The following is a 25,158-nucleotide window of genomic DNA, read 5'->3' as shown; positions in this document are numbered from 1 at the left end:
CACATCAATTTATCAACCCTTTCTCCATTTTAATCACAAAACATATCCTGAACTTTCCATTTTCACTACCTCCATCCTGGTTGAAGTTACCATGCCTTCTCATCTGAACTACTCAATGGTCCCCTAACTCATTCTCCACTTCCAATCTCTTCCTCTGTAACAGATTCTCCATAGAGCCACAAGAATTATCCTAAAATAGGTACTAGATCATTTCACTCCACTACTTAAAACACTCCAAGGGCTTTCCAGTGCAACTACAACAAAATGTGAACTCCTTATACTATATACTAAGAATCTCTTCCTCATGTCCTCTTGCATGCACCAGGCTTCAAGATAAATCTTATCATATTGTATGTATGGTCTGAGTAAAGGAACAGCCTTAATTGGAGTAAGAGAAAACTCTTATCAACAACAGAAACAAGAGCATGGCTCCTTTTCATCCTCCTATGATTACACACACAAAGGACCAGAGCACTCTTCTGTTAGCAGTGCACTCTGTATGCCAACGGAAGTGCCCCACCCTCCCTATTGCTCTCACTTTTTGTAATGTAAGTGTGAAGGCAACTTCATCAGTAGCAAAACATATGTGCTGCCAAAGCGAGCACTCATCAGTAGCAAAACAGTTTTAGGTGCCAGAAAATCTGGATTTGGGAAGCCAGCCATTACAGGAGTGTCTGAGAAGACCAGATGACCAACACCTTGAAGCCACAGGATATTAGAGTTCCTACTGGTATTAGAGTCAACAGTTCTGTGCTAACTGAGCTTATGTGAAGCACTTTCTGGTGAGAGAAAGTGAAAGAAACTCTTTTTTCCCGGCTAGCTTGTCCTCCAGACAACCTAGTTTGAACTAGGGTTATTTTCAGACAATTTTTCTCATTGCAATATAAATCTCCTACAAAAAGAATGATCAGGGCACCTGGGTGGCTCAGTCAGTTAAGCATTTGCCTTCGGCTCAGGTCATGATCCCAGGATCCTAGAATTCAGCCCTGCATGGGGCTCCCCTCTTCTCCGGAAGCCTGTTTCCCCCTCTCCCTCTGCCATTGTGTTCTTTGGCTCTGTCAAATAAATAAATAAAATCTTAAAAAAATATATTTCAGTTTGTCCAGAACAATCATGGTATGTGTCTGTCATGCCAAGTAATTATTAATAATGCTCCATTTCAGTATTTTATTCACTAAACACTCAGACTCTAGGTTCAGACCTTGGCACATAGCAGAATCTCAATATATACTGTATAAACCATTTTTTAAGAAGATTTGAGAGAGAGAACATGCACATGGATGGGGGTAAAGGACGGAAGGAGAGGGAGAGAATCTCAAGCACACTCCCCACTGAGTATGGAACCTGAGGGGAGGCAGGGGTCCACCTCACAACCCTGAGATCAAGATCTGAGCCAAAATTGAGTCAGATGCTTAGTGGACTGAGCCACCCAGAATCCCCAAATAAACAAATATTCTAAAGGAAGCTTCACTTTTGTTTTTAGCTCAAGTTTCAGATTCACTTTTTAAATGATATTGACTCAGTGTTGTTTCTAAAAATTATTGTTTCTGGAATAGCTGTAATCCATTTACACAGTTGTATGTCCCTGTGTGAACATTTACCATTCTCTATTGACAAACCTCCGGGTAGTTCCCTTTGGGTTGTTGGTTGTATTATTATGTACATTATTGCTAAGAACCCTCTTGGAAATGTTTCTTGCCCACGTGGGCTAGAGCTTCCTGTAGGGTGTACCTTAAAGATGGAATAACTAGATAAAATTCCAACATCACAAGTCAATGCCAAAATGTTTTCTCAAAAGGAGGTGCCAATTTACACTCTCCCCACCAGTGCATAAGTTTCCTCTGGTACACATCTATCAAATGTTTTGAAACTTGTTAGTATGGAGGGTTTAATGAAGTCTCATTGCAGTTTCTGGTTTGCATTTCCTGATTATTAACAAACTAAACCCCTTTTTATCAATAGATCATTTATATTTCACAGTCCCTGTGTCTGCCCATTTTTCTACCAAGCTGTTTCCTTTTGCTTCATAGGCCTTCATATATTCTAGATTGGATTTTTATTGCTTTGTAATCCTTTATATATTCTAGATTTTATTCCAGGCATACTATTGCAAATATCTTCTCTCCCAGTTTATGACTTGTCACTTTTGCTTTCTTTATGGTGACTTTTGATAAACAAAAACTATGTTTAAGTTAAAGTTATCCCTTTTCTATCTATATTTACATTTTTGTTTAAAAGAAACTTCTACACCACTAAATCATAAAGACACTTACATTTTCTTCCAGAATTTTTAAAGTTTTGCCTTTCACAAGTAAGTCTTTCAATAACCAGGAACTGATCTTCGTGTGAAGTGTAAGGTAGAGATCTGATTTGGTTTTATTCTGAATGAATAAAAACTAGCATAAGTTATTGAAAAAAATCTACACCCACTGATCTATGTCACTTTTATCATGTCCACATATACATGGTCTGTTTCTGGGTTCTCTATTCTATACCACTGTTCTGTTTATTCCTGCATCCATAGTATGGTTCTTTTATCACTATACCTTTAATAAAAATAAAAAATAAAGTCTTGCCAACTGGCAAAGTAAGCACTCCATCTCATTCTTCCTCTTCAGGTGTATGTTGATTTATCTTGGACCTTTGCTTATTAATGTACTTTTAGAATCAACTCGTCCAGTTGCTCCAAAACACCTCTGGGAACTTTTATTTGCTCTGTAACATCAATTTGGGGAGGGTTGATATCTTTATCAATGCTTATGATAAACATGGTTTTCCAATTTGTTTAGTCTTCTTTTAATGTATTTCAATAAAGTTTTATAACGTTCTCCCAGAGAATACATACTTGGAAGACTCATTTTCTGATACTCTTGTATACGGCATCTTTGCTGTTGTCTGTAATTGACTTTTGTACACCGATCTTATTTGCAGCAACTTTTAATCAACCATCTACAAATTCTTTTCTGGTTTCTATATAATCACAGCCATGTGTAACTTCCTTCCATTTCATCCTAATACTTTTTCTTTCCTTCCGACTATGCTTGCTAAAGTCTAAACATAAGTTGTCAAAGAGAAGTGGTGGTAAGACAACCTTCCTGTTCATTTTAAGAGAAATGCTCTTCTAATCTCAAAACTGTTTTTTTTTTTTTTTAAGATTTTATTTATTTACTCATGAGAGGCACAGAGAGAGAGAGAGGCAGAGACACAGGCAGAGAGAGGAGAAGCAGGCTCCATTCAGGGAGTCGGAAGTGGGACTCAATCCAGGGCCTCCAGGATGACACCCTGGGCTGCAGGCGGTGCTAAACCGCTGCGCCACCAGGGCTGGCCTCAAAACTGTTTGAACCAAACCTTTGACACATACCCTTTGTTTTTATGTCCAAACCACAATGTCAAGATTAGCATGTCCTCAGGGAACTCCCTTTCATCAGCATGTTACCTTACTGCTCTAGTTCCAGCTTAGTTTAGAACTTGTCACTCAGGGAAGTTCCTTTATTCCTACAAGCCCAATACTACAGATTGAACTGTGTCCACTCAAAATTCAGATATAGAAACCCTAATCCCGGGATCCCTGGGTGGCGCAGCGGTTTGGCACCTGCCTTTGGCCCACGGCGCGATCCTGGAGACCCGGGATCGAGTCCCACATCAGGCTCCTGGTGCATGGAGCCTGCTTCTCCCTCTGCCTGTGTCTCTGCCTCTCTGTCTCCCTCTCTCTATCATAAATAAATAAAAATTTAAAAAAAAAAAAAAAGAAAGAAGAAACCCTAATCCCCACTGTGACTGTATTTTGAGATAGGATCTTCAACAACAAAGTGAAATGAGGTCATAATGGTGGAGCCAACACAACAGGATTAGCATCTTTATGAGACACCAGAGAACTCACACTCTGCCAGCAAAAATAGGTCACGTGAGCACAGTGAGATGGGGACCACCTACAAGGCAGGAACACAGGCCTCACCAACCATGCCAGCACCCTGAGCTTGGACTTCTAGCCTCCAGAACTCTAAGAAAATGTCTGCTGCTTAAATCACCCAGTCGCTGGTATTTTGGTAAGCCCAAGCTAAGATACCCAAGGATGTGATAAAAACTATGTCATACTTAGCATCTGGTTATTTCACAGTGGGAAACCTCCTCACTCCAGATTGAGTCTGACATACTGCTAGGAGGCATAAGGGTGGTATTTTCGTTAACTTAAGCACCTTTAACAAGGGACTGTTAATTAAGGCTCCTCATTAGAGATTCTAAGCAAAATTAAGTAATGTTCATTTGAAAAACTATGCTTATATTTATTCTTTTTAAGGCTAATTGCTAAGGTTTTGTGTACATTGTATGTACAGTCCCTCCTCAAATTGAGACTGAGAGATAGGTTAAACATTTGAAGGATTGTGAGAGTAGAGGTAAGATTTTACTACTACTAGCAGTGAAAGGTCTTAAAAGAGAAAGAATTAGAGTAATAAATTCATTGTGTATAGGAGATAAAGAATGTGTGAATTAGTAAGAATGAGGTTTAACTGCAAAGCACAAGTAAGTGGCTTAAACAAGGTAGAGATTTATTTGTGTCTCCCAAAGAATTCCACGGGTTGAGCGTCCAGGTCTGGTGTGGTGGTTCCACGGTCATCACAGATCCCAGCTTCTGTCTTCCATCCTGAAGATCTTCTCATGGTCCGAGATGGCTAATGGAGATTCAGCCATCGTGTCCACATTTTGGACAAGGGAAAGCCAGGTGAGGGTCTGGAGAAGCACAAAGGATGAGCCTCCCAACAAAGTTAATCATTTAAGGAGCTTCCCTGGAAGCACCACCAGATGACTTCTGCTTGTACCCCCTTAGCAACCATCAACTGCAAAGGAGAACAGGAATGCAGTACTTCAGCTGTCACTCCCAACAGAATATGGGCTCTGTAAATTAATGGGTTCTGTAGAAAGGATAATGGATATTGTGTAGTGAATTAACTACCTTTCTTATTAATTACCTTTCTTATTTTCCGTATTTTACAATGCTTGACATCTTCGGCCCTGGCAGACCCTGAGGAACTAACCCCTCCCAACATTAGCTAGTTCCTAGAAATAGCAAACACTGGCCCATGAGCATGTCTGTAACATGCAAACCAACCAATCCTGATTCCGTATTCTCCATCAGCCTCTTTTTATCAGGCTCTTGCAGTCCAGAACACTATTCTCTGCCCAAAATCACCAGGTACCTGATAACTAGGGCTAACCCTTATTGCCCAAAGCCCGGTGAAAATTATTCTTGTCCCATTAAAAAAAAAAAAAACACACACACACACAATAAAAGCTCTGGTCCATACTTTCCTTCATTCCTTCTGCCTTACCTTGGTGCTTCCCTAAGTGGTTCTAATGGTGTGGCATGAGACCTCCTCTTGAAAACTATAATAAACTCTTCTTTCAAGACAGTTTTTTTCATGTCTGTCATCTTACCACACCTGATTAACACAAATCCCTGCCACACTGTAAAACAGGTAAGCAACTGGAATCTGTCCCACAATATGGTTTTCCACAACAGAAAGCTAGAATTCTGGCAACATTCGTTATGTTGTCTCAGAAAATGTGCTTAAAAAGTGTTTGACAGAAGAAAAAAAATGTCACTCCTGTCTCAACTTCTGAGTTCCACTCATTAATCACCAATTATAAGCTAGGAAATCTATGATTAAACTATGTTCAAAACTACTCCTGATCTTTCCTCTTCTCAAATTGGCTCCTACATTCATGTTCTTTAGTCTCAGAAACAAAATGTCACTACCAATATGGCTGCCCAGTTTTAGAATTCTCACTTAATGTCCTTTTCTTTTACCACCAGCCCCTACTTGGTCCCCAGTGCATCCTGGGCAGGAGCTATATGTTCCGTGTTCTTCTTCAACTCAGTATCCCTTACCCAGAGCACAGCACAGGACCTGGCACGTAACTGTTGCACAGTGAATGAATCACCATGAATACCAAATTCCCCTCGTGTCACCTGTAATCCCCACTCTGCTAAGCCTGCTAGGCTCCTTCAGTAGCTTCCTAACTGCCTGCAGGCTCTCCCCCATCTAATCTTTTACAGATCTTCACTGTTCTTTCTACAGCACACTTCTGATATATCTAAGACATGTAGCTCCCCACTGCCAGAGTCCTCTGTCACCTTTCAAGGCCCTTTATAATCCAGCCCCAACCCCCTTTTCATGTTTTATCTCTGACCAATCCATATACTTCTATGTTTCTGGACCTCTGTTCATGTTGTTTCCTCTGCTGAAAACTAACCTAACTATTCTCATCTGTGCCCTACTTCTATCATTACTAGAGTGCTCCTCACACCGTAGCACACTTCACGCATGGGCTCCTGCTTCTGTCCTCCCCACCCAGCCGCCATCATCCTAGACTATGAGTTCCTTCAATGCAGGAGTCCTGTTCTATTTACCCCTATATCCAGGTTTGTATTCATACATGGTACAAAGCAGGTACCCAACTGACTTTTGGGTTTAAAAAGATGCCCATATTAACTGTAAATAGCCATGGAAGATTAAAAGCAAACTAAAAAACACTAAAGCAGATTATGTTCTCGGTAATCCTTGAACATTAATAACAAAAACAAAGGCCAAGTACAATTACCTAAAGTTAGTAAGTATCCTATGAGACTTAAGGAGATGGCCATGGTGACTGAAAGAGATATGCCTTGCTTAATATAACTACAAGAGTAATAATGACCAGTATGTATCGAGCACTTGATTCAATTAATATATGCTGGGATCCCTGGGTGGCTCAGCGGTTTGGCGCCTGCCTTTGGCCCAGGGCACGATCCTGGAGTCCCGGGATCAAGTCCCACGTCGGGCTCCTGGCATGGAGCCTGCTTCTCCCTCCTCCTGTGTCTCTGCCTCTCTCTCTCTCTCTCTCTCTCTATCATAAATGAATAAATAAATCTTTTTTAAAAAATTAATATATGCTAAGTAAGTTATATGCATTATCTGTTGTGTTGGTCACAGCAGGCCTATAAACTAGGACTACCATTTTCCCTCTTTTATCCACAGAAGAGCAAAGCGACAAAAAAAAAAAAAAAAACAAGGCAGGGCAAGTTAATGAAGCTGAGCAAAGGTCACTCAGCTGGTAAGTACAGCAGATGCAGGCAGTCTGACTACACCGCCTTAACTGAACTATCACAATAAACCACCTTTTCCCCAAATGGGCAGGTATAGCAGGAAGGCTACAAAATGTCATGGTGTAGCACTACACAAACAACACCCCGAAGTCCCAGAGCATGGCAGAGAACAAATGAATGAAGTAAAAAGAGACAAGGAAGAGAAATTTCATTATTGTGGCTGCATGATTTGGATAGCCAAAAAAGCTAAACACCATCCTATCACAGGCTGTGGGAACAGCACAGAGGCAAACATAGTAGTGAGAGCGAGCTGCAACGCTGTCAACGACTGCCAAAAGTCTCATCCTCTAAAAAGTGAGCCTGTCAAATACCTAAGCAACTTTGCGGACAACTTCAACTCTCAGTAGCCAGGAAACAACTGGTGGAAATAACAAGAGGAGCAGATACTATGAATAATAAGTAAAGAAACATTGCTTGAACCAAGAGGAATACGTAAAGATGACCTGGCAGAGAGATGAACTGCGACTTATTTTCCTGTAGGATCATCAGACTGAGAATGAGAAAGAATAAAGAAGCAGAGGTATTTCTCCCTCACTCCTGATTCTATCCCAACCAGAACCTATCACGTACTACAACTCCCAATGTGACTTAGATGCACCCTGAAAGGCCAAGAGTTAGCCACAGGGGTTCTGGAGAGCAGGGCCAATGGAAGTGGGAGGCAGTAGGAAGCACACAGCAGGCAGGAAGCAAAATGCCAACTCCACACACCTAAACTCACACTCCAGGTGTCCCTCTCATAAGCTGCATGACTTTAACATGTTACTTAACCTCTCAATTTCACATTTCCTCACCTGTAAAGTCAGAATAGTACCACCTTCTTAGGGTAACAGTGAAATGAGACAATGATAAAAAGCACTGAGCTCAGGGCCTGGCACCCAGGGAGTAGCCAATAAATGCCAGGTGTTAATACGGTAATTATTACCCTGTAAGAGATTTCTCTGTAACTCATCAACTTTTCTACAATGATTTGCTTATTGTTACTCCCACCAAGCTTCAGGGCATATAATGCAAACCCGGACAGAAAAGTAAGTAAAGTGATCCTGCCCTCATTTTCATATCAATGTTTCAGGGCAATCCAACCAAACGACATTTAGAAAGCCCTAGAATGTCACTGTGCTAGGCTAGGCTGGATGGGGCCCAACAGGTGGTTTGAGTATAAGGTAACTCTGCCTTCAAAAACTGCATAGTCTCTTCCAGAAACACACTACCAGTAATTTCTCATGAGTTGTAGAGGTTAGGTTGCAAACCAGTTGGCAATGACAAGTAATCCCCAAAAAAGCTACAAAAACATGTCTTTGGTGTTTGGGGATGTCTTTGGATTAACTGTCCAGTAATCTTTAAGAAATTGACTGACTCTTTGAGAATTGTACTGGCAACAAGCAGTGGATCTCATATGGCCTGGTCTTTAAAGCCAGTCATTCTGGGTTATATACATGCATTAAGATGAAAACAAAAGGAAAAGGAAAAAAAGGTAAATGAAGTATCTAAGCATGCGATACTAACATGCAGAAGATAGGGATAAATACATGGGAGACTATCTCGTTCACCTCTAGTCAAGCAGTATTAGGGGAAGGTCAAATCAGAAGTGCAAGCCTGGCTTGAAAACAATGGAAAGATTTTTTCCAAAGTGAAAATAGTTTTGTTTTTTCTTATTATAAAAGTAAATATAGGTTCAATGCTAAAAATATAAATATTAAAATATATAAAAGTGCAAAAAATAAAGAAAATCACACATGAATCTCCCCATCCAGAGATCAAACCTTTATATGTTTCTCCTTGCAGACTTTTCTAAACATATACTTGCATCAATTACCTCTTTTTCAAAAATGGAGTAATAACACACATGCTGTTTGATCCTCTTTCTCCCATGCTTCTATGTATCATACTCATCTTTCCACCAACATGGAACCTGAAAATCAAAGTCATAGGGCAGTTCTCCACAGGTATACTCCCTGACACCATAACAACATGAAAATGCCACATACCCACTCCAAGACCAGCTTGGACAAGTACAGTATCTCAGCACAGGCGGCTGCCCAAGTGGGAAGGGCAGAGGTTTTGCTCAGGGAGCCTGCGTGGTTGTGGACCTCGGATCTGCAGAACCATGCACATGCTGCAGCCTCTGCACTGCATACCCGACTCTGAAAGTTCTGCTGCCCAACCTCAGAGCCTTTCATGTGACTGCCAGCAGGAACGTGCAGAAGCCTTCAGTTCACATGGATCCTGCTGGGTGTACCTTTCTGCCCCTGAGCCCTAGACTCAGAGCTGCTGTGGGCAGCTCATTAAATCATTTTGTTCACCATATTACCTTCCCACAGCACTAATATAACAGGAATACGAATCTGTATCACTTCTCACAACTTTTAAAGAGGATAAAAGTAGCTCTGCCAAGAAAGAGTGGCCCAAAGATAAATTTTATCTGTTTCATCTTGCTTAAGGAATGTGGCATAGGGGCACCTGGGTGGTTCAGTCAGTTAAACGTCTGCCTTTGGCTCAGGTCATGATCCCAGGGTTCATGTGGGATCAAGCCCCACATGAGGCTCCCTGCTCAGCAGGAGTCTGCTTCTCCCTCTCACTCTATGCATGCTCATTCTCTAATGAATAAATAAAAGTCTTTAAAAAAAAAAAAAAATAGTGGCATAAAGGAGTGAGGACTATGTCACCAGACAGTTTGAACGTAAAACCTAGAGCTAAGGAACTCCATCTTTCCTTGACCACACTGCACTGTAAATACAAAATGCTGCTCAACTTGTGGGTCGGCGAAGCCATGCTGGTCCAGCCCTCAGAGGGAGGGGTCAAGACATGCAGCCTGGGGCTCACGTAAGCCAAAGCTAGAGGCCAGGCGGCCCAGGCAGAATGAGGGATTTCTATCATCAGAACCGGGCACCAAGCTCAGCAGCAGCCAACTATGAGCAACTGCAGCCAGCTAGCAGGCAGACCTGTGCAGGTCCAACACAGACTGAAAAAGGACAAGACGCACTGAAAAACCGGAGTTTATTTTCTGTAATATTTATTAGGAAATTACTAGTACTTGGTAACTTCCAGAATCTTATGAAAGTTACTGTGTTGGAAGTAACTGTGTGTCCACAATGCTCTGTATATGTGCATCCAGGGATCGTGTGGAAAAATAAAAGGAAAATGTCATAGCCAAGCCTCTAACCTATGGAGGTAATGTCAAAGGTTGTTTAGAGGACCTCCCCCCACCCTAAGTTCTGGATAAGACTAAAACGATAGAGAATGGGGCTTAGAAAGATAGAAAATGGTGGAACCAGACCCCCTGGGGCATGAACTATTTCATCCTTCCATGTATTTTTAGATCTTTATTGCTGATTCATAAATGCTTACAAGTGAAATTTGTCCAAAAACAAAAGAAGGGAAGAAGATAGGTTAGTCTTGAAGCAGTTTAGTCAGATACCAACCACTGTTCAGCAACCCCTTCCAGTTGGGGCCTAAAGCTTAATATCCCACTGGGATCATTCATCTGTCACCGGTGATACAGTGTCTCTTCTGTACCACACATTTGGTAAGGTGCAGGCACACAGAGAAGACACAGTCCTTGCTGTCTAGTTTACAGAGCAGAAAGTAAGAAAACCATTATTCACAACCACGGGATAAATGCCTGACACACAGTGAAGCTCAACCACTACTCAGTGGCTGAACCAATACTATAAATAGAAGTGTGCACAAAAAACAAGGAAGTCTCCCAAAGGACACATCCCTTTGTCATAAGACAGATGAACCTAGCAGTCCACTATTTCACACACTTGTACACAAAAACCATCCCTAAAAGATTAAACAATTAGCTGCACAGGTCTATGAGACCGAAAGGGGAGGGGCAGTAATAGTCAAAAGAAGTATTATGACTCATTTTATATAAAATAATATTTTAATTCTTGACCTTAGGAACTATAAAGACTATACGCGATTTGGAAATGAGACTGTACCAAACAATGGCCAAAGGAGAATCGTCCACTCTATGCCTTCTCTTTGGTCTGGTCACTCAAAAATATAATGTTATCTGTAAAGAAACCAAATCATAAATATTATTTTCAGAACTCTTTCTCCATCTCCTTTAATTGCTCGCCTACAATGCACCCATACGTTAGTGCTGTTAACAGGATTTTAGAAAAATTCCTAAATTGTGAAATAACTCCTGCTATGTTCATCATGAGAGGCATATATGACAGGCACCAAAGGAGCTAAGAGTTGGGCTTCAGCTATGTGTCAACAACTCACACCTTGTTAGAAGTGTGGCATTTCTTGCCTTCCCTGAAGATAATTCTAATTGCTCAGCAATAACTTCCTACAAAACAACTAGTCTTAAATTTCAATGCCTGCCAGACTCTGATAGATGCCATGAAACCAGGCAGCACATCCTCACACAGAAGAGGATCCAGGCATAGCATTCCACTTACTGGAGGTACAGAGAAAGGACGGAGTCCAGTATATGGCACTATTAACAGAGACAGATTCATGTCTAAATAGGCTGTAACACTCACACAGAAGACATTCTATTTTTACATTTTAAAAGAGATTGAGTTTTATATACTCATTCTTGAGAAAATTTTTACAAATCAGTATCACAGAGTATTTTCATACAAGGACATCAGACACTGCACTTAAAATGTCCCAGATGGAGTTAGTTTAGGACGAGCAAAGGAAAAGGAGTAGTACTTCCTGCATAACTTGAAAAAAATCCAGATTCTTATAACTTTAGAATTATTCAAAAAGTGAGTATCACAATATTTATAACTATAGTCTTCTAAGTACATAGTATCTTGATACAGAATAGTTATTGCAGAAGATTATTGCAACACCACAGTGTAAAAAGGCAACAGTGCCATCCACTGGTAGTTACTTTTATATTAAAGACAGGGATCCTACAAGGAAAAAAAAAAAGCAGTCAAGTTTAAACTGTTTCTTTCAATTCAAATGTCACTAAAGATCTACTCATCTTTACTACTAGCCATAAATCTATGTTAACTAATCAATTAATTAACTCACCCATGCTGTGAATACAAGTGACCAGAAGAGAACAAAATGGCAGATAATCTGAACCATTTCTATTTACCGGTTGGCTTGGTTCAGAACAATCTATACAATGCAGTTTACCCACACTTTTGGTTTATAGTGGAATGTCAAAGTGTTAAATGCTTCATAAATACGTATTTGATAAAGACTTAGAAATGTCAGCTATTTTATTAGAAAGTCAGGTTTCCACTGCTAAAATCACAGGTGTAGATGTATGTCCTACAGAGATCTATAAATAAATTTTTGAACAGGTAGGTATCTCTGGAGACACGGCCCAAGGAAAAGCATGCAGAAGTGAAACACTGTCAAGACATCCAAAAATCATGAAATCAAAATAGCTGGGACCTCATCTAAAGTCTGATAATGAGGGCAGAGAACTATGTTGGCTTCAAAGGTCAATATGCCTCAAAGAAACCAGTAAGAAAATATATTTTTTAATTATTATTTATGACAAGTTATAATTTAGCAATATGGTAGAGTGGTTAAGATATGAACTCCAGAGCGAGGTAAAAAGGAAAGATAAAAGGAAAATCTGTCAATTATAAGAGACTTAAGTTCTCAGAGGTCTAGCCTCCAGAACTATGAGAAAATAAATGTTTGCTATTTAAAACAAAGTAAGAGACTTAAGAGACATATAAACAATGTAATATAACATATGGACTTGTACTTATAAAGCTATCAAAGAAACTTAAAACACTGTGATGCCTAGTAAAACTTTCTTAATGATTTCTTAAGATTAGGTGTGATAATAGCACCATAGTTATGCTTCAAATAGGAATCCGTATGTTTCAGAAATACCTACTGAAAATATTTATGGATGAAATAATATAATGTCTGGAATTCACTAGAAAATAATTCAAGTGGAGGAAAAGCGGGCTGAGGAAATAGAAGAAATAATATTGGCCATCAGTCGATAATTGTTGAAGCTAAATGACAGATCTTTTTTTACTTCTATGTTTGTGTATGTCTGACATTTTCCATAATTAAAAAAATTTTTAAGGTACCCAGTTTTGATATATCTCAGCAGTTCATAAACACTAAGACATTACTTTCTTTCATTTCTCTGTATTTACTTATAAAAAGTTTCTCAGTGTTTATTTACATCCATAAAAAGAAAACAAAAGAATAAAATCAATGTTTAACTGTCTTATTTTTTAATAATTTACTGACGAGGTAAAAAAAATCATCTCTTATTAAAAGATGCATTTCCAGTAAGATTTCAGTTTTCAAATTTATGTATTAAAATTGCGTTAGTAGCTTATGTCCTAAAAACCATTATAATGATAATCCAATCAAGAAGAAATATAACATTTATAGCTTTCGTATCACAGAATTTAAGTATTTTTAAATTTCTGTTTATGTATGAGTTTTTGTTAAGAACATAATAGGATGAGTAATAAAATATTTTTATCCATACAATATATATCAAGATGTATTTCTTAGGAGAAAATGGAAAAACAAGTTCAGAGAAAAAGAAAGAACATAAAATTTCCAAACGTTGAAGAGCTCGTTCATGTACTTTTTTGAAGGATGACGGGATCAAATTGCTATGGTTTTTACACCCATTAACACATTTCAGAGTAACAATTTCATACTGAAAAAAATGTTCATGTCGACTTAGACATGTACAAAGGGCTGCGTTTGTTTCAAAATTCTTGTAGAGTTTTTTTAAAAGTTTGAAAACCCTGCTCTAGGAGAGATCTACTTAGTCTTCTTTAAGCTTTGTGTCCTTATTTTCTACATTGTTAGGCTGTGAATAAGCCTGCATAAACGTCTAAAGCCACTCACAGCAGCCAGTGCAACTCTATCTCGGCACAGGCTTCTGCCTATGTAGGCCATGTCCTCAAAGACATTAGTTTCTCTCACTTCAGTTAAGTACTGACACAGATGCTTTACTCCAAAGTTACCTGTGAAATGAAACTGTGTATAGAGATAATTTTCTGAAGGGTCAGGCAAATGCAGAAACTCACAGCAAACTCACAAACCAGACTCCCGCTTCTCAGGGTGAGCTGCCTGACAATCTCAGCAGCAGCACTCAAAGCCCCCATGAGTCACTTACAAGCCAAGGGTTTAAAACAAGGGGGATGGGAGGAGGGAATAGTATTATCACAAGCTTCTTACCAGCTATGATTGTTGTTGCTTGTCGCCTCACATTATTTTTGTCTGTGTATTCACCATAGTCTACTTTCCCTTCTACGTAAATTCGGGACCTAATAAAAATAAAATTTACAGTTTTCAGTCTGGAGATTCCAATCTGTTTTATAAGAGAGAGGAGGATGAAACACAGAATCAGGGATGGCTCAGCAGTTGAGCCTCTGCCTTTGGCTCAGATCGTGATCCCAGATTCCCGGGTTCGAGTCCCACATCAGGCTCCTTTTGGGGAGCCTGCTTCTCCCTCTACCTGTGCCTCTGCTACTCTCTGTGTCTCATGAATAAATAAATAAAATCTTAAAAAGAAACACAGAATCATGCATAACCTCATTTTTGCTATCACATCTCAAAGTTCAACATTAGGAGTACTGAGTACTGAAACACAAGGTTTCAGACACACAGACTCGACACATCCAGGTAAAAAAGACAATGTTTTCAGCCTTCAGCTGACAGTAGTCCTTATTGAAATTTTTTTTTAAGATTTATTTATTCATGAGAAACATACAGAGAGGCAGAGACACAGGCAGAGGGAGAAGCAGGCTCCCCACAAGGAGTTTCATGTGGGACTCAATCCCAGACCCCAGGATCACACCCTGAGCTGAAGGCAGATGCTCGACCGCTGAGCCACCTGAGCATCCCAGAATTTTAAAGTGACTTTAAGACCATGAAATGGAAGAACAACACGTGGCATCCTTTAAATCTCTAGGATTGACTTCCAACATGTCACTGTCTCCCACTTTTCATTTTGGACTCCCTAAAGGATTTGCCTATTTTCGCTTATTTTTCAATTCCTTTCCACAATCAAGTTCATGAACCTACTTCAGGAAGAACTGGCACGATTAGCAAGGGTTTAACATAGAATATGCAGCAGGCCTTGTGTCTTGGAGTCCAAATTGAAAAGGATATGCCATAAAAACATAAGGGACTTTCAACTGTAACTTAACTTTGACAAAGTCAGGTAATACTTTTACTAATATCCTCAAGGGACTTAGATTAATAAAATCAAAACAGAGGTTTTCAGCTTAGCATTTCTCTTGGAGTTAATTACTAAGCCCCTTCTGCACTGTTTAGAAGGCTGAACCCCAAGACAACCGTAACTGATTTTTAAAGGGCAGAAAATGCATGCTGGCATCAATTTTCAGAGTCCAAAAAAAAAATAAGTAAAATATAGAAAGTGGACAAAACTGGTAAAATGACTGGGTACCCAAGGGAACACACACAGATTCATCAATTGTGGCTGAAATTGCATACAGATAATTTCCTGTATTTATATGTGGGTGTAAATGTGTAAATTCACACATACATAAAGGACTATGGAAGTACGTATAAAAAAAGTCACACAGTTATTAAAAAGAAATAACTTTTATTTATTCCTAAAATTGTATTTTGGAGAATATAGTTCATTTCTAGAAGACAAGTATATTTCTAAAATGTTAACTATGAATACAACTGCTGTTCAACACAACTTTTTGTCCTTCTACAGGTTTGGAAAAGATATTTTTTATTTGTAATCAATCCAAGCATTCCAAAAGGGGACTATTAAGCTGATACAGAATTATCAAATATAAAATAACTACTGTGAACTCTGCCATCCGTGTGTCAGGCTTCAGATGTCCCAGATCCTGGGTTAAGGACATGTGGATGCCAAGAGGCGACAAGGGAATCCCTAAAAGCATGGGTTGCCCTTGCTCACACGGGATTCAGTAAGCTCTGCATTCTCTCTTGCCTCACCTGCTTCTATTCACGAACAATCCTTATTTGCCCTAAGCTGTAAGTTCTCAGAAAACTAAACCATGTTTTATACACCTCTGAATTAGTCACACATAGCAACATGCCATGCATATAGTACTAAACTCTGAATAAATATCCTGACCTAACAGAGTAATAGTAAAATAAAGGAGTTAGGCATTCCCTGAGAACACCTATTACCAGTTTTTTAAACCAATCTGTAAGATCCTTCCTTCCTCAACTTACCCCTTTTTCACATACTGATATGCCACATCTCTGAGACCTGGTCGGAATACTGATATTCTGTGCCACGTTGTCTTTTGACTGACATCACCTAAATCATAAGAATAGGAAATGCAGTTACAAACGCCAGCACACAAAATAAATGCCAAAAGACAACATGCCCAGCAAAACCAAACCACAATTTGTAAGAGAAAGGAACAGAATTAGAGACGAAAGAGTCTCAAAGAAGCTCCTCTCTAATCAGCTGAGAATAAATGTCTCTTTATTGCTGATACAATTAAAACCCCAGTGTTTTATACTCACCCATTTGGTATGTTTCACTCTCCCCTGACCGCCACATCTCATTGGTCGCTAGAGAAAATATCGTGACCGGGTTTTTCCCTTCTACCTGCCTCATGACAGGGTCCTGACCCACTCGCCCAAGCAGCTGCACACGGTTCAGAGCTGAAATGCAGCATGTAAATAAAATGAGATTCAGAGAAAAGGTCCAGAAGGGGAACAGCTACAAATAGTACTTTAACTCTAATCTCAGCATTAAGCAAAACCCACGTCCTAGAAGATCAGGTGTAACTTGGGGTGAATAACAAGAGGTTGGGAGGGGAAAAAAGAGCTGTCGAGAAGAGAGAAAATATTCTTAGAGAAAGTATCCCACAAAACACACATTATGCTCTTTATTTTATCTTAAAATCTTAGGCTATCTTTTTTTGAAAAAGACTATATGGTTAAAAGAACAAATCTGAGCTCTGAAAATCTTTATACATAAATATATCTAAGTATATATATTTCTGTGAAAGAATAGCTTGCACAAACTTCCACTCCCTCAGGCAAACAGCACATGACCCCGGGAGACTGAGGTCACCAAACAGGACTCAAGGAAATTCTACGAGGCCCCTGCAGCCTGATGTGGCAAGGCCAAGAGGGGAGAGGCAAACAGGAGCCAAGAGCCTGGTGATCAGCAGATTACACCCTAACTACTTAGTGCACCTCATCTACGATATTTGCACGTTGCCATAAACAACATACTTTGAACTTGGAAATTAGCTATTACTTACATCTTTCAAGAACCAAGCTGCTGGCTATTTCAGACTCGCGTCTCACAAACTGATGAAATACCTAAGTTGAACAAACAAGTAGAATGACTTTAATGTGGAGGAAAGGAAAACGCAAACAGAAGACCTGCTCACACTCGGTCACCATGGGGTCAGCGGCTCCTACAGCACACATATGCCCAGAAGACAAGCGATGCACTTCACATGTTCCCCCATCACGGCACCAGGAGGAGCAAGCAAACGCTGGTGGGCCGACTGCCACAGAAGCCCAGGGGTAGACTCCTAGATGGCACGCACAGGAGAGCAGGAGAGTTAACCTGGAATCCTCTGTTTCTTTTGTGGCAACCCGCCCGACTGTGGTGCTTCCATGGCTCCACACAAAGGGTTAAAGTCACATAGGTGTTGGAAAAAATCATGCTTTCGACGGAGCAAAAAAAAAAAGTCTAAGAGACAAATCCGATTCGCTGATAAAATACAAAAATGGGACTAGTCAAGTCAGTCTGTCAGAGAAAAATGGGACTAGTCAAGTCAGTCTGTCAGAGGAAGGTAGTACCTGACACAAAGTAGCATTCAGTGACATAACCCATCACTACTGAACACCAGCTAAGTGCTTTACCTCTTACAAACCAGTCCTTGGAATAAATCTATGAACTATGCAAAACTGGGACCCCTGGATGGCTCAGCGGTTGAGCATCTGCCTTCTGCCCAGGGCGTGATCCCGGGGTCCTGGGATCAAGTCCCACGTTGGGCTCCCTGCGAGAAGCCTGCTTCTCCTTCTGCCTGTGTCTCTGCCTCTCTCTGTGTCTCTCATGAATAAATAAATAAAATCTTTAAAAAAAAAAAAAAGGGATCCCTGGGTGGCGCAGCGGTTTGGCGCCTGCCTTTGGCCCAGGGCGCGATCCTAGAGACCCGGGATCGAATCCCACGTTGGGCTCTCGGTGCATGGAGCCTGCTTCTCCCTCTGCCTGTGTCTCTGCCTCTCTCTCTCTCTGTATGACTATCATAAATAAATAATTAAAAAAATTAAAAAAAAAAAAAAAAAAAGACTCCCCAGCATTACCATTCCCTGCTGCCCAGCTCTCCTGTTCATCAAGTTCACATGGGGTTAACTATAGGTCAGTCACTGAACTATATTCTTTAATATGACAAACAACTGATACATTCACTTATGCCCCCAAGGCCTAAAAGCTCCCTTCTGTACTGGTTTATTCTTTCCTGAATGGGGAGTAAATTTTTATAAGACTACCTCACCCGAGTTCATTCCCCAGTAAGAAACATCACCTGCTCTGATTTCAACTTTTTAAAGAAGTAGCCTTCTGTTGCCCAAAGTCTGTGTTTTTCATAGTCCAAGTGGAAGAGTAAATATCTCACATCCTTGTCTTTGGTTTTAAAAGTCATCATGTGGGATCCCTGGGTGGCGCAGCGGTTTAGCGCCTGCCTTTGGCCCAGGGCGCGATCCTGGAGACCCAGGATCGAATCCCACATCGGGCTCCCGGTGCATGGAGCCTGCTTCTCCCTCTGCCTGTGTCTCTGCCTCTCTCTCTCTCTGTGACTATCATAAATAAATAAATTTAAAAAAAAAAAATAAATAAAAAAAAAAATAAATAAAAAAAAAAATAAAAGTCATCATGTGATGATGCCTGGGTGGCTCAGCAGTTGAGCCTCTGCCTTTGGCTCAGGATGTGATCCTGAGGTCCTGGATCAAGTCCCATGTCGGTTTCCCGGCATGGAGCCTGCTTCTCCCTCTGCCTATATGTCTGCCTCTATCTCTCATGAATAAATAAATCTTAAAAAAAAAAAAAAAAAAAAAGCTGCTAAACAGATGTGTAGGTTAAAGTGAAGATCCAAATACAGTGTCAATTCTACAGCAGACTGGGGGAGACATGAGAACAGGTTTCAGAGAGAAATTGATTCTTCACCAGTCTTAACAGGATGGGGACTAAGAGAGGTGTTACAAACCAGAACCTATAAACTTGGTGCCCAGACTTAAGTGAGGGAAACGAGTGGTTTGGGCTGGTGGAGGGCTTGGAGAACTAAGGAGTCACACTGGCGGGAGGGAGCACATCTGCGCTGACAGGCTGACTTCTGCTGCAGCCCTTAGCACAGAGAGATGGGGTAGAAAGCTGAGGACCGGGGAGGCCGGTGGTCAAAAAAGGAACCCCATGGGCAGCCCGGGTGGCTCAGCAGTTGAGCACCAGCCTTCAGCCCAGGGCGTGATCCTGGAGACCTGGGAGCAAGTCCTGAGACGGGCTCCCTGCACGGAGCCTGCTTCTCCCTCTGCCTGTGTCTCCCATGAGTAAATAAATAAAATCTTTAAAAGGAAAAAAAAAGGAACCGCATGCCTCAGAGAAGAATGCTGGAAATGACTCTCCTAGTCTTTAGCTCAGGCAGGACTGTAACTGATGTAAACGCAAGTTACGTGTTTTAAAAAAATTGACTACCCCCCAAAAAAATAAATAAAAAATAAAACAAAAATAAAAATAAAAATAAAAAATTGACTCCCGTTATATAGGCAAGCTGGAAAATCTTTGCTGTCTTTGAGAACAGCATTTACTCAGGTGAAATCTGCCCGTGATCCTAGCAAAGGAGCACACGTCTCCCTCTCGTAGGTCCTTTGCCTACCGAGGTCAAAACCCTGAAGAAGCCTCATCACCTGCGCTGGACGAGAAGGCATCTCAACACCATCACGGAGAAGCGACTGATTACCTGTAATACGGGTCTTCGAAACATGGCTTCTATTTGCTTTTCCCACAGTGTAGTGTGTGGTCTTCCCCTGGAAAAAAAAAAAGAGAGAGAGAGAGAGAGGTGACTTAGAGCAAGAGCACAAACCCACTAATCCTAACGTCCCGACTGCATTCCTAATTTTACGCAGTCCGCCTCGCGGCCATAAACATCCCTGCACATTTTACCAGGACTCTCCCTCTCAAATGAAAAAAAAAAAAAAAAAAAAAAAAGTTTAAGTTGTTTTTACTCCCCTTGCTTCTTCCTCTCCTACCAAAAAAAAAAAAAAAAAAAACTGATTTTTTTTTTTCCCACTCGCATTCCACGGTCTTCTCAAATTCCAGGAAAATGCAAGCCCCCTTGAACTCCCAATTCAAATATATATATATATGTAAAAAAATAAAAATGCAAGCCCCCCCCCCTTCCCAGGGCTGATTTATATTGACTGCCACATCCAACACTCCTAAGTTTGTTCCTGACCCATAGTGGAGGCCCAACAAGTATGACAAAGTCACCAAGGGACGTAAATCTGAAACCTGGAGCTGCTTCCATGCCGGGGGCAAAGCCCAGGGAGACCCCGGGACTCCCCCCCGCCCCGCCCCGGCCTCCCCGCAGGGATGGGCGACCCGGGTCCCCTTCCCAAAGGTGGCGCTCCTAACCCACCCCGTAAAAGGGCCTGGGAAGTGACAGAAAACCCTGAAGTGCTCCGCACGGGGGAGAGGAAGAGCCGAGACACACACACAGCAGCCGCCGCACCTCCCGCCATCCGCGGAGAGCCGCACGCACACCCAGCAGCGACGAGCTCCCGGCTCGCCCCCTCCCGCACCGGAAGCTCTCGCGGGTTCAGCGTCACCGCCACAAGCACTTCCGGGGACAGGGAGAACGCACGCCTCGCGAGAGGAATGAGAACGCGGAACGGCGGCGGCGTGCGTCGTAGAAACGCTCCGGGCAGCGCTTCCGGAAGCGAGCGTCTTAACGCGGTAGTTCCGCCAGCTTCTTCTTTTTTTTTTTTTCCTCCGGGCGGAAGCGGATGTGGCAACGCCGCCGAGCGGTGAGTAGCGGAAGTGATTTCAAGTTTCTAATAAAATGAAATGATTGGACCAGGGGGCCAGGAGGGGGCGAGGTGGGCGAGGGCAAAGGATGCTCGGCCTGCGGGGGAGGCCTGCAGCGGGGAAACCAGGGGCAGGAAGTCGAGCTGAGAAAGGAAAAATTAAGGGGATGCAAAAAAAAAAAAAAAAGATTGGCGATCAAAATAATATTTTAGGAAGAGTCAGGGTAAGATGTTAGTTCAAAAAAGAAATCTGTGATGAACAAAAAAAAAAAAAAAAAATCAAAAAAAATTTTTTTTAAAAGCAAAATTTTAATTAAATTCTGAGCCATGTTGAATCCTGAGGCACAAGAAGGGGAAAAAAAATGTTCGTTTTTACATATGCCTCCCTCACCAAAAAAAAAAAAAGAAAAATTGGCGATCAAAATGATATTTTAGGAAGAGTCAGGGTAAGATTTTTAAGAAAGTTCAAAAAAGAAATCTGTGATGAACAAAAAAAAAAAAAAATTTTTTTAAAGCAAAATTTTTTTTTTTAATTTTTATTTATTTATGATAGTCACAGAGAGAGAGAGAGGCAGAGACACAGGCGGAGGGAGAAGCAGGCTCCATGCACCGGGAGCCCGACGTGGGATTCGATCCCGGGTCTCCAGGGTCGCGCCCTGGGCCAAAGGCAGGCGCCAAACCGCTGCGCCACCCAGGGATCCCTAAAAGCAAAATTTTAATTAAATTCTGAGCCATATTGAATCCTGAGGCACAAGAGGGGGGGAAAAATGTTCATTCTTACATATACCTCCCCCACCAAAAAAAAAAAAAAAAAAAATTCCATAATATTAAAATACTTGAATATCGAAAATTCCAAGAGAAGGTTTATTAAAACGCACCCCATTAAGTTTATATTATTTATGCCAAAACCAGACGTCAGCGTAGTTCTACTTTCCTGGCTTCCCTGGAAGTAAATTGATGCATAATATTTACAGCAACCTACTTCTTACGCTTTCCTTCCTTCCAGCCGTGGGCCTTGCATGTGCGACTAATGTCTCTTAACCAAGTTGCATTTTTTTTTTTTAAGATTTTATTTATTTATTCATGAGACACACAGAGAGAGGCAGAGACACAGGCAGAGGGAGAAGCAGGCTCCATGCAGGGAGCCTGACCTGGGACTCAATCCCTGGCCCCCAGGGTCACGCCCTGGGCTGAAGGTGGAGCTAAACCGCTGAGCCACCCAGGCTGCCCTAATTTTAATATCTTTAAAATATTGCATTAAAGTGACCTTGAGCTTGCTTGCTGTGTTTCTTGGCACCGTCAGCCTGGGGCCTGCTCAGCGGGAGGGTGCTGGGGTAGTACAGGGTTGCAGGACCTGGGCCAGAAGCGGCCTCCCCAGGCCTCTCCTCTGCTGGCCTGGGGGCCTGTCCTGGGTTCCCCACCAGACCAGTCTAACAAGCAAATTGCCATCTGGGGACCCTATACCTAGAGAGGTCTTCACTGGCCCATTTTTGTCCCAAAAGGAGAAAATACAGACTACTTAACGTGGCTTCCAACATACATTTTAACCTGCTCCTAAAAGCCTGGCTGATGAGCTGGTACATGCTAGACGCTTACCTCCCGTTTAACCTCTACCTTCACAATGTTCAGCTCCTGAAACAGAGTGTTGTACTGCCCTCAGGCCTCGCACAGTTATTAATGGTCCCACACCCACCGGCCGTGGTGCTGCTGTCAGTGCCCTGCAGTCATCTCCTGTTTAAAAATCTCACTTCTAGGGGCTCAGTGCAAGTCTAATTCTTGGTTCAGGCTTGGGGTCCTGAGATCCAGCCTCACCTCAGGCTCGTGCTCAGCCCAAGCTGGCTGGAGACTCTCTCTCCCTCTGCCCCTTCTTCCCCTACCTCTAAAATAAATAAAATCTTGGGACGCCTGGGTGGCTCAGTGGTTGACCATCAGCCTTTGGCTCAGGGCGTGATCCTGGGGTCCTGGGATGGAGTCCTGCGTCGGGCTCCCTGCATGGAGCCTGCTTCTCCCCCTGTGTCTCTGCCTCTCTCTCTCTTTCTCTCTCTCTCTCATGAATACATCAAATCTTTTTTTTTTAGAAAACGTTGAAAAAAATCCTTTGAAAGAAAAATCTTCCTTCTACTTGAGCTGTTCAGATGAACAAAAGCAAAATAAGCAAAATTCATCCTTTCCTCCAAAACCAATTTCCCCCTTCTAAACTCTGTTTACTTTAATGGTACCAACATTATCCCTGAGTTGAACTTTGGAATCATCTTTAAAACCTCTTCCTAATCACCTACATCCAGTTTATTCATATCTGCTCAGCCCTAAATTTATTTCATACCATGACCTCTCCCTCTTTGTATTTGCCCATACTTCTGAGGAGCGCGGAAAGGGTTGTAAGGGTTGTTTAGAATTAAAAAAAGCAGAAAGCATGCCAATTGAAAACAGCCTTGAGGAAACTCATAACTTTATACATAACATCTTAATCTAAATAACATCTTAAGCTAATCTCAATTCTCAGACAGGAATTACCAATACACATGTTCTTAGACTATTGGACCAAATTGTATGTGCTGCTTTCTTTTTAACTCTTAACAAGAAAAACATTAAAATATACAAAATATATAAATGTGGGCAGCCCACGTGGCTCAGTGGTTTAGCACCGCTTTCAGCCCAGGGCCTGATCCTGGAGACCTGGGATCAAGTCCCACGTCGGGCTCCCTGCATGGAGCCTGCTTCTCCCTCTGCCTGTGTCTTTGCCTCTCTCTCTCTCTGCTGTGTATTCTCGTGAATAAATGAATAAAATCTTTTATTTATATATATATGTTGTATATATATAAAATAAATATATATATATTATATATAAAATAAAAATATATTGTATATATAAATAAATCTTTAATTTATATATATATATAAAAATAGAAGACGTCATGGAAGAATGGAGTTAAAACATTTTCTTATCAACTACATCCTCCTTCCCCTCAACAAATGCTCCAGCCAGGCATTCTCAGTATCTGAGAATGTTCTCACTGTTCTGTTATCTGCAATGCCCTTCTCCATACTTTCAAAACCCTCTACTCAAAGTCCTTACTTTGTTCTTCCATTTCACTTTCTTACACACTTAGTCTTGTATTATAATTTAGATGACCATGAAGGTAGCTCATCCTCCCCATTGACTGTGAGCTCTTAGAGGACGGGGACCTTGTGAATATCCAACCAAAAATTATGTTTTAAAGCAAGGAGAGGCTTTAGAACGGTGTAGGTCACAGGCCAGAACAAAGAAATAGGAAGATAAAGTAGGAAGAACCCAGAAGGATACTCAAATTAGCCTGAAATTAGAAGACTAAAAACAAACAACAAAAGAATCAGAGACATGGAAGAGTGGCTGAAATGGATTTTTGTAATAGAGATGCCTCTTTCAAGAATCTCCAATTTGCATAATTGTAGACTCTCTGTAGTTCATTCATGGACCCAGAAAGGGCCTTCTTGATGCTGAGAAGTACCGACAGACAGCAATGTGACTTTAATCAGCTACCATTACTCCTGGCAGTAGTGGAATAATTCAGGGCTTTCATCCTTTGCAAAGGTAGTTGAGAAAGAGAAGTATCTGTCATAGATGTCCAGGGCCACAAAGTTATCTTTGGCCTTGCCTTTTTTCCCCCCTCTAAATTAGAAAAAGTCTTAGCTATAAAGGCATTAAGTGGTAGAGACCAGTGGTGGCAATGCTTTATCACAGATTGTCCAAATCTTCCTATTCCATTGCTATATAAAAACATTTTTGAGAAATTTCAATCCAATTTTCACTTTGCTTCTAAATCAGTTTTTCTCAAGACTCATAATAACGGGTGGAAAATTATAGCACTTACTATCTAAATGGATTACAGCAACTACTTTAAAATGGCTCAAAAGCAATTTTAGCAGCACTTCATAGTTATTAGTTATTATATCTATTTTTTGTTAAATTTTTTTAAAAAATCAACTTGACATTTTTATGTAATTCAGGATTGAAATTATGGTTCATACAGAGATAAAAAAAAAGAGCTTAATTTTTCAGG

The 25,158-nt window shown here is 41.1% G+C and overlaps 1 protein-coding gene across 8 annotated transcripts; it reads right to left on the bottom strand.

The window, feature by feature from the left end:
* Window positions 1-4,526: 4,526 nt before the first annotated feature.
* Window positions 4,527-20,911, bottom strand: SSBP1 (single stranded DNA binding protein 1). 8 transcript variants are annotated; one of them, XM_041751818.1, is made up of 8 exons: window positions 20,808-20,891; window positions 20,053-20,119; window positions 17,350-17,410; window positions 16,601-16,741; window positions 16,301-16,388; window positions 14,297-14,385; window positions 11,089-11,162; window positions 4,698-4,835 (listed from the first exon to the last, which is right to left on the bottom strand). In XM_041751818.1, exons 1-7 carry the CDS (start codon window positions 20,831-20,833, stop codon window positions 11,119-11,121), a joined length of 516 nt encoding a protein of 171 aa, XP_041607752.1. In that variant the 5' UTR covers window positions 20,834-20,891; the 3' UTR covers window positions 4,698-4,835; window positions 11,089-11,118. The 8 variants fall into 8 exon arrangements, with proteins under 8 accessions (XP_041607755.1, XP_041607750.1, XP_041607757.1 ...); XM_041751821.1 differs by lacking the exon at window positions 11,089-11,162 and having other exon boundaries at window positions 4,527-4,728; window positions 20,824-20,911; XM_041751816.1 differs by lacking the exon at window positions 11,089-11,162 and having other exon boundaries at window positions 4,527-4,728; window positions 20,808-20,892.
* Between the last annotated feature and the right edge of the window lie 4,247 nt (window positions 20,912-25,158).

The sequence above is a fragment of the Vulpes lagopus genome, chromosome 4, assembly GCF_018345385.1.
Source record: "Vulpes lagopus strain Blue_001 chromosome 4, ASM1834538v1, whole genome shotgun sequence".
NCBI classification, from domain to species: Eukaryota; Metazoa; Chordata; class Mammalia; order Carnivora; family Canidae; genus Vulpes; species Vulpes lagopus.
The sequence above is the reverse complement of the archived record's forward strand: the minus strand, read 5'-3'. Positions and strand labels throughout refer to the sequence as shown.